Below are 9,940 nucleotides of genomic sequence, written 5' to 3' on the forward strand. Positions count from 1 at the left end.
AACCAATGCACGCCATGGCTCAGTGGTTAGAATGCAGTTCAAGCTTTGTTCTCATTGCTTGAATTACTTCATATAATTTTGCTCTATATTCATCCCAAAAAGCTCTTGAAGATTCAGCTACTCCTGATCAACTTCTTTCAGATCTATCAGTTCTCTTACGTGTAACCATTGTTCCAAAACATTACTAAAATTAAAAAATTAAAATTTTATAACATTAATTCCAATTAGTCTAGTAAATATAATTATATTGCTGAGGAGTTAAAATATTACAGTCGTTAGCTCCCTCATGTGATGAAACAGCACCAGTGAATATAAGCTGCAAAGAAATATTCTCCTTGTTCATTTCAAATAGGAAAGAAAGAGGCTTCAAGGAAATTTTATTTAGAGGTAGAAATTGATAAGCACGAGTCATAAAACGTTTCTTTCAAAATTCCTTTAATATTTATGTGTTGTAAAAATGTGCAACAAGTTCACAAAATCTAGGTTTTTGTGATGCTTATTACAATAATTATAGAAACTACTAATATATTCTAGTTCTAATACTAACATCTGCTATCTAATATCTCCTAGTACTAATACTATCCAGCATCTAATATCTACTAGTTCTATGGGCTTGACTGGAATCACCCAATGCAAGCCATCATATGTCTATCAAACCTTATCATGGGGTTTTCTTACTGGGCAAAGGTTTGTTTTTCCATCCTGTTGCCTGTTCCTTTGTCTTCTACTGTATGTTATCTTTGGACCTGTTGAAGGATATCCCTGATGTAAATTTTGAATGGCCTCTGAAAATACATACTTTTTTTTAGAGGTAGATGGTGTTTCCATTGTTAATATGTCACAAACAGCTTCTTTTGCCTCTTTATCTTCTTCATTTTCCTTTTTTTCAATTGGTTTGGTCTTTAATATATCAAATTCTGTGTTCAATAATTCCAACCTTTGCCTTTCTCTCCTGTTCTTGTGTCTTTCTATATTTTCATACTGGGTATTTTTTTCTATTCTTGGGCAGATCTCTTCATTTTGGAATCCTGCAAAAAATGTTATTTCAACAGTAACTATTTAGAAACATCCATCATTTGTTAGAGAAAACAACAGTGACAAAAGTACGTTACAAGTAGTCCTTGACCTATGACCATGTTAAGTGAATAATAACACAGTTGTTAAGTGAATCTGGCTTCCGCATTGACTTTGCTTGTTGGAAGGTCGCATAAAAGGATCACATGACCCCAGTCATAAATATGAACCAGTTGTCAAGCATCTGAATTTTGATGATGTCACCATGGGGATACTGCACTGGTCATAAGTATGAAAAATAGTCATAAGTTACTTTTTTCAGTACCCTTGTAATTTTGAATGGTCACTAAATGAACTGTTGTAAGTCAAAGACTACCTGTATTCTATCTAGTGTTACAAATTATTTAAACTAGCACCTTCAGTTAAAATAAACTGTCCAAGAAACTTATGCCACATTCTGTATTTCTTCTGAAGAGCAGACATTGTTCACAATAACACAGAGCAGTTATAAAATAAAGCATTATAGCACAATGTTTGACTCCTTAAGCAAAAGGTATGTCTTGCGATTTTTACAGTTCAATATTTATAGTCATTTATGGTTTTTACCCATGAATGTCCTGTTTGAAATATTGTGCACTGGTAACATTTCAGGGAGATGAACTCCTGTTTCAGGGACACGTTTTTTAGCTATGCTAACTACTTCTTTCACCTCTCTGTTGGTTTTCAATTCCTAAAAGGTCACAGAAAAAAAGCAGATATCTGTAAGTGAATGTTACCTTTTACATGTATAAGTGATAAAGTGTCGTTAAATCTCCATTAATATCCTCCCTTCCATTTCGTTTTTCTCTGTCTAATAAAGTGTCTCTCTAAAGTCTCCCAATATTGAATTAACATAGTTTTAAATTATAATCCAAAATAGGAAAACATCAATAAATAAGGGCTTTGTTTTTATTTATTTCTTAGATTTATATCTCCTTCAAGTCTTCCATATTTCTTCCAAAATTTCTTTACAATAGAAACTCCATATTATTTGATTGATAGTCACTAAAGCAAAGTTGCTTATGGCATTGCGAGTCAAGGTGGACTTGAACCTAAAATTCCCTTGAGGTATTCAGCATTTTAATTAATACCAGAGAACCCACGACTCCTTTGGTCATTGTTTCAGAGATACCACCTTACCACATTCCTCAATGCCTTCAACAATAACAGAGCTTCTAATGTACTGTCTTCACTAGAAAAGTTCTTAACAATTCAGGAAGATATTCAGACATGTATCTGCCTTGAACATAGCCAGGTTGAACTGTATAAAATGGTCAAAAATCGACAGCTGACCCCAGGAAATATTTTCTGACTTTTTTTCTTATTATAATTTTATGTCATGTAATTTGTCCAATTTCAATTCCACAGAAGCCATGGGTTCCGGATTTTGGACTAAGTAAACCCATTTCAGCTACCTTGGTTGAAAAATGATTGCCCTATGATGCACACTTCTGCCCAGTTAAAATTTACAGAGAGACAAACAGCGGAACTTTAATAGGATATACATATCGCTCTGACTACCTTCATGAACAGAGTCCCCAAGACCTAGTTCAAAAGAAGCGCAAAGTTATAAAGAAAGGAAAAATGCAACCAATTCTAGCACAATAAGCCCTATTGGGATCTCAGACAAACCAGGAAAGAGAGAGAAGGAATACTTGCAGGGTTGTTTAATTTATTTATTTAACATATTTATTAAGCTGCCTATGTCATGCATGTGACTGGGCAACACACAAAATTCAGTCCAAGCCATTATAAGCCATTAAAAAAACTAAACAACTATAAATATTTTTGAAGTCTTTGGGGAGGTCATTTAAACATCTTACATGAAATATAGCCATTTCCCGTTCCCTATTTCTGTAGGATCACCAAGCCCACTGACAAAACCATATTTTAAGGATTCCCAAAAGTTAATAAAGATAGAACTGCCAGACTCCCAGCTCCTCAAAAAAATGGCAGGTACGCCAAAACCCTCCATCAACATCTACACTTGGGCATGCAAGTGGATTGGAAATAGCTTTGTTTGGAAAATTGCTTCAACCCTTTTTGTGGTTGGCCTTCTCTTGGCATGTTGGGTGAACTAGCCATTATTTCTTCAGCAAACCATAATTAAGCCATGGATCAGTATAAAATATTATCATAATCCATACATTGTCCCATATCTTAACAAGGATTTCCTATTAATACAATAATAAAATTTAAAGTTGTATCCTTTAGTTCCCTTTTCAGTAACGAAGTTATATTTATAACAAAGTTATAAAATCTTAGTATAAGATGCATGTTACAAGCAGGCAATTATCAGCAGAAACCAAGCTTACAAAGGAGCAGAAGTTAAGAATGATAAAAGTATTGTTCAGCTGTTCCATACCTCGTGGAAGATCATAGGACTTACATAAGGCTCAGGCTTCCGAAGAGTTGTGGTTTTTATGTTGATATTTACCTGAATTGCTTTGTTGACTTTAACAACTATGTAAAGCCAATAAATAAATAAATAAACAAATAAATAAACAAACAAACAAACAAACAAACTTGATACATTCCTGACTGACATTACTGAAAGGCAAGTGGTATTTTACTTACATGTTTTAAGCGATTTAGTACATATGCTGTTCATATTGCTTTTATTGCATTTTATTCTCTAGTAACGCAAATAGCCAGTTCGATTTGGTGAAAAAGGAATCAGATTTTGGCACAGAATGCACTAACTTGCTTAACAACCAGAATGTTTGCTTAATGATTGCAGCATCTGTTTTACAATTGAGGTAAAATCAGGTTGGTCAGGGGGATGCCTTTATTTACAAACATCATAACTTACAATGGAAATTCTGAGCTCTATTACAGTCATAATTTGAGGTCTGTCTATATTGGATAGCAGCAGCCGGATGAGAGGATATTAGATAATCCCTTCAGTGGCAATGACAAGGGGGTTGTTTCATACTGCATGGGACCAGGCAATATAGTATACAGAGATATACTAAGGGGAGAGACATAAACTCTCATTAATTATTCAGCCTATATGATGTATGTATATGAGGGAGGCGGGATTGGGGGGAAATGACTGTGGCATTAAATTTGGAGGAAGAAACAGCAATAATAGATCTTGAGCATGTAGCTCTAGAGAGATGGGCAACTACGTTATATAAATTTGACAAAAATAAAAATAAATTTGCCACTTATTAATACTTTTTGCTTCAACATACATGATTTAATTCAGTTTATAATGGCAGTATGGCATGAGGGAATAAAGCAATTTCAGTTCCAAAGGCAGACTTATATCCCAAATCAAAAGGCTCCAGAAGTCATCAAAATAGAAGTGAGATTATACCTAGGTATCATTTAGCTATGATCTATATAACAGACATATACACTAAAATCCTGTAACAAAGGACTTTTGAATTTAGTGGGCTTTCTTAGTAAATACCCATAAAACTCTTCTCCCATCTAGAGAGAATGATGAGAATGGTCCTGTTTAATCAAGACTCATGACTCCTACATAAAGAGTTCACAAAATGCAGCATTGCCATTTTTAAAAAGAAAATAGAGCAAGGATTTGAAATATTTTTGACAAGTCAAAGAATTATCATATTTTTATTTCACAGTAAAGTATGAGATAAACTCTGTTCTACCTTTTGGAGAAGAACGTGAATCGGCTTTCTCTGGCTGACCTTTGCGCATCCGGTGTGCATAAATATTTGTAATGTTTAGTTCTCGTTCTCTTTCCTAAAGAAATGCATTATTACATTGATAATATAGTGTATTGGATTAATGTTGGTTCTTCAGAGATCATACATTTCACCATGTAATTCCCCCAGTATCTCATTTTATTTATCTGTATTTTAAACATTTGCTTAGGCATCATTTGGCCAAATACTTCCTTTTCTAAAGATTCTGAAAGATAAATATCCTTTTTTTTCCCTGGAACTGTGAAGTTTGTGATCAAGTTTTTTTATTTTTACAATTCATAAACAATTAATTAAATTTGACCTTAAAAGTCCTTCCAAAATGTTTTGATACAAAATAGTTATGACATTAACAAAGTATGCAGTATTAAATATGTACTATAATTACAATGTAAATATTAACTGCTTCTCAATTTTCTATCAATACAGGCCTTGATTAATATGTTTTCATGTTGGGACACACTTTTCAAGTACTGTCTGTTCCTAGAAATGGTAACGTGCAAATGGACTAACATAAATTAATACATTGCTGCAATCTAGAGTTTAGATGGTTCCAGGCTGAAAGAAAGCCCCACAAAGCAAGATAGGCTCACCTCAAATGAGCCTTTAGTGAATAGCATCTTGGATGCCTTCTGCGGTAAGAGAAATGTAATTTAAGCTTCTAAATACCTTAAGTTTTAGCTTCAGCGACTCGATTTCTACTTCTAAATTTGCTCTGCTTGACTGAGCTTCAATGATCTTTTTTTCCTCAACTGCTAATTTATGTCGAAAAAAGGCAGTGTTCGATGCGAGCTGCTTTTCCAAATCCTAAACGCATTAGAAATAAACCATCAATAAGTTTATTAAATTTTTACAAACATACAATATTGAATTAGAAATTAGAGGAAGGCAACTGAAATTTTAGCATTGAGAATCTTCAATCTCAGTTATAATACTCACAATTTTTCACAGTCTCACAGAACCCTGCTATGTAGTTCTAAGCAATGTATGTTGCAAGTTACCTGAGTTTTCTTATCCCTAGCTTCCAATTTTTGGGTAAGTGATCTTAATTGATGGTGAAGTTCTTCTCTCTCTTCAAGCTTTTTGTCTTCACAAAGATTTTGCAATGACCGCAAGGCATCCGTTGTTTTCAAGTGTTCTGCCTGAACTTCTCTCAGCTTCTTGGAAGCCTTGTACTCTTTTTCCTGAGATTTCCTGAGATCTGCTCTCAGAGTCTGCCCTTCATTAGCGTGCGTGGCCAAAAGATCAGGCAGGTTAATCTCTGCATTTTTGTATTTACTGATTGCTTTTAAATGTCGGGACTGGAGACGCTTCAAGATTTTATTTTCCGTAGTAAAAGTCTCCACTTTATTCCGCAGGACAGCCGCTTCGTTTTTCAGTTCTTTAAGTGTATGGTCTGTTGCTGACAATAGATGACAAGCTATCTTATTTTTCTTCTCCTGAGCATTGATGGTATGGCCAGTAATAATTGTCTTCTTCTGCAGAGGTTTCTTTTTAGGCAACGTTTTGCCTCCTACATTAAAAGAAAAGAAAAAAATCAAGACGGCATGTAAGATTGAGCAAAGTAAGAATCACATCATTTTACATAAGCCTCAGAGCCAAATGCTCAAATATGTATTCACGACATAGATTCGCTTCCTTTTATCTAACTTTTTGAGTCAATCTCTGATGCAACTATTTGTTGATTGACCTATTGTGAAAAATCATACCGGAACTCTCATAATATTAGCTTCCATAAAACAGAACTGCTCTACTCACATAATATGCTAGGACAGTATTTAGAAAGCTTTAAGATGCATTGACTTCAACTCCTAGACTTCTTCAGCCAGACAGGCCTAAAGCAGGATTGGTAGCCCAGCACCCTAACCACTATACCAAACTGCCTAGACAGACAGGTGGATAGATATACATATACATACATACATACCATATCCAAATAATGATAAAACAATGAATGTAATAGACTGAAAAGAAGTGTGACCATTAAAATTTGCCAACACTTTTTTTTTAAAATAGTGGAACCTCTCCCCTGGCCCTTGGCTTATTTATGGAAACCATGTGACACTGACATCTGTATGACCATGATAACTGATGAACTACATCCATCGCTACAAGCTCCATTACCTCGATAGAGGAATTACTGACAGGGTGTGGAAAGCAGTCCATTAATATATTAATCAACTGCATACAATTTAAACATTTTATCAACATTCAAATGGTTTCCAAAATTATAGTGTAGCCTCTAGAGTATAGAAGTGTCAGGGTAGCTAAGCAAAAGTGGAGTTATAGGACAACTGCTTGATTTTTAGGAAAGGCTTAGCTGCCATTAGTTCGGTTGAAATCTGCCAACCACAGTGAATGCAGTAGTGTTCAAAGTGAGCAATTGCCTTCTTACCTTTTGTATGGACATCATTTTTCTTTTTCTTTTCTGGTAAATTCCGCTCTTTAGTTTTTGGTGTTTGGGGCAATGGGATGGTGTAGCTGCCACTCTCTTCACTTATGGAGGCTTTAGAGGAATCCGAGTGAAAATCTTTGTGATAGTAGTTCTGAGAAGTTCCACAGATGTTCTCTTCTGAACAAATGCTGTTCTTGCTGCCATTGACAGCTGTTCTTGAAGCATTATCATGAAAGTCATTAGAGTAGGTAAACTGAGCACTTCCAGACTTGCTGGAATGTTTGCTACAGCTACTGTCTTGACTGATGGTGCTGTTACTAAGCCTACCGGGAGAATCGTTTGAGCTTCCTCTGTTTCTGCATTGTCCAGATGTTTTATCCTCTTGGACAGTATGATGAAGGGCTGGATGATCAGAAGCCATCATTCCACCAATGGCAGGGAAGTCTATCAAGTATATTTTAAATTTCCCAAAGGAAATGGCACTGTAGTCAGAAAAAGAAACAATGTATGATGTAAACATTTACTTAAGCCTTCATCCAATACATTTAAAAGTTGTTTGCGCTGATTCTCTACCAAAAAGATCACCACAATTTTGGCTCCTAGCATTATATTATTCACTTCTCGAAGAACTGATGTGTTGATTAATTAATATGCTACTTTCTTAGCATTCTCATTCACAGAATGCAATGCCTCCAGAGTCCTGAGTCCTTTCAAGGAGCTAAAAAGAGTAAAGTAATAGTGTTACATTTCAAGGAATATCTGTACTGACATTCAAATATTAGAATAATGGAGCTGGAAGGGACCTTATAGGTTTAGTCCAATATCCTGCTCAAGCAAGCATACAACATTATTTCTTTCACCCAGCTACTTATGGGAAACATCATACTGAGAAAATATTTTCCTGATAAATCAAAGTCAAAATAGCAGCAGATTATTCCTTGCTAGTTCAGAAACCCTCCAACATTCAAGATTGGCCTTATTTCTATACAATTTAAAAACATGTACATTTTAAAATGTGTTAAGGAAACATTAAATTGGTGCAGAATGCCTTTTGGTTAGTCAAACCTAAGGTTTGTACAGATTTTGTGTGTGCTGCGTTCTTTGGGGTGCATAGGTGGGGCAGAACAGCAACACTGAATAAACAGACAAGCAAGAGAAGCCCTCCAGAAATGGGCAGGGTCTGTTTCTCTGAGGAATTTTACTTCGAAAGATAGTTCCTTAAACCCCAGAAGGCTTATAACACTCATTTTGTCCCTAGGCCCCAAAATGACTCCAAAAATCAAAAATTGAAACTCTGTTTTCCTTATTTCTTTCACCGGGGAGGAGATGAGAGGTAGCGGTGTAGATTCTGCCCCTTTTATATCTGCATCATTGCGTTGGAAACAGGCATATATTGTACATAAGAGGAGCAGTTTCCATTGTGATGTCACAATGTACGTTTCTAGATTTTGAAAAACTTCCAGATTCAGCGGGCAACTTTGTTAAACAGTCTTAACTGTCAGAATGTGAGAGGAGCACTTATGCTCTATTCATCTTTTCAAAAGAAGCCCTATGGAATTCTCAGAGATTAGTTCCCTTGTCTTGTTATCCACTTGCCTTGGAATAAGCCCATCAAGTTTTAGAAGAATTTAAGGAGAGAAAAGCTGAATGATACATATGTACAGCTGGCTTAAGGAAAAGAGGCGGGCAGAAAAGAGGCCATTGAAAAATGAAACTGGATGATACAAGAAGGAACAAAAGAAGGGATAAATATAGCAGTTTTAAAAATAAAAAAATAGTCTGAGGTTTTAAGACTGGAGGGATAAAAAAGAAGAAAAGATTAGTTCCCATTGCTGAAATAAATTCACATGCAGATAAAAAAATTTGACCCAGGAAATTATGAGAAAGACAAAGGACAAAGCAATTGAAAGAAGATTCTGACCCCAACATATATTTAAATATATATTTAAATATATATTTAAAAGAGAATTAAAAAGGAAAGAAGGGAAAAAGACGTTCCACTTCTTTTAAAAAAATTAAAAAGGAATGAATAAACATATGAAAGGAGAAAAGGAAAAAAACTAATTGAGGCAGAGATTGTGCAGTTAGTGCTCAGTTATCACTGATGAGAAATGAACTATAAAAACAGTACATAACGGAAGTTGGCAACACAATTCAACTTGGAAGGGAAAAGTAGCTGCTTCATTTTCCAGGTCCCTTGGAAGAGCTCTTCCACCAGGCCTTTATCTTCCACCTGTTTTTTTGCTTCCCCTTAACTGTTGCTATCTTTGCTTACCCACAACTCGAACCAAGCACTCCTTGACTGCCCAGAGAACAGAAGTCGAAGCTCCCGCCAAGCACGCAGGGTTTAAACTTCCTCCCCACGATGCCCAGACAGAGGCTTCTATCCGAGGTCCGTTTATTCACGTTACCGGTTCTTGGGCTTCGTTGGCAAAGAAGTGGCTGTTTAGATCTTTGCTACTATGGCAACTAGAGAACTTCTTCTCTGAGCATCATGGGACTTGGAGGGCAAAGTTGAATGGAAGGAAAAGGTAAAATGGCAGATGTTAGGGAGGTGTTTTCATTATTCCATCATCTCCAGTTTCCTTCACACTCCTCATTCCACTCGTTCCACTCGTTTTTCTACTGAGCAAAATATTCCTTAATCTGGGGCTATGAAAGAAGACGGGCTCCTTTCCCCTGATTTAATAAAAAAATCAAACAGACGTAAACTTATAAATTTTAGAGGATTTTAGAAATATTATATTTTGCACTGGGAAATATCTATCCTATCAGGCAAGCCAAAACAAAGTATGTAAAGATATGCATGCCTACG

General features: G+C 35.6%; 1 protein-coding gene across 1 annotated transcript; it reads right to left on the reverse strand.

Moving 5' to 3' along the window:
- Positions 1 to 418: 418 nt before the first annotated feature.
- Positions 419 to 9,609, reverse strand: LOC132712483 (lebercilin-like protein). Its single transcript, XM_060694109.2, has 8 exons — positions 9,401 to 9,609; positions 7,126 to 7,607; positions 5,732 to 6,243; positions 5,400 to 5,537; positions 4,677 to 4,770; positions 3,419 to 3,516; positions 1,621 to 1,744; positions 419 to 1,028 (listed from the first exon to the last, which is right to left on the reverse strand). The coding sequence occupies exons 2-8, from the start codon at positions 7,547 to 7,549 to the stop codon at positions 652 to 654; spliced, it is 1,767 nt and encodes a 588-aa protein (XP_060550092.2). The 5' UTR covers positions 7,550 to 7,607; positions 9,401 to 9,609; the 3' UTR covers positions 419 to 651.
- Between the last annotated feature and the right edge of the window lie 331 nt (positions 9,610 to 9,940).

The sequence above is a fragment of the Pantherophis guttatus genome, chromosome 5 (genome assembly GCF_059756535.1).
Source record: "Pantherophis guttatus breed Tessera chromosome 5, ASM5975653v1, whole genome shotgun sequence".
Taxonomy (NCBI): domain Eukaryota; kingdom Metazoa; phylum Chordata; class Lepidosauria; order Squamata; family Colubridae; genus Pantherophis; species Pantherophis guttatus.

Coding starts and splice junctions, on each gene's coding strand:
- LOC132712483 (XM_060694109.2), bottom strand. CDS start 7,549: ATGATGGCTTCTGATCATCCAGCCCTTCATCATACTGTCCAAGAGGAT. Junction 6,244..7,125: donor AAATGATGTCCATACAAAAG/GTAAGAAGGCAA, acceptor CTTTTAATGTAG/GAGGCAAAACGTTGCCTAAA. Junction 1,029..1,620: donor TTCAAACAGGACATTCATGG/GTAAAAACCATA, acceptor CATTTTTTGCAG/GATTCCAAAATGAAGAGATC.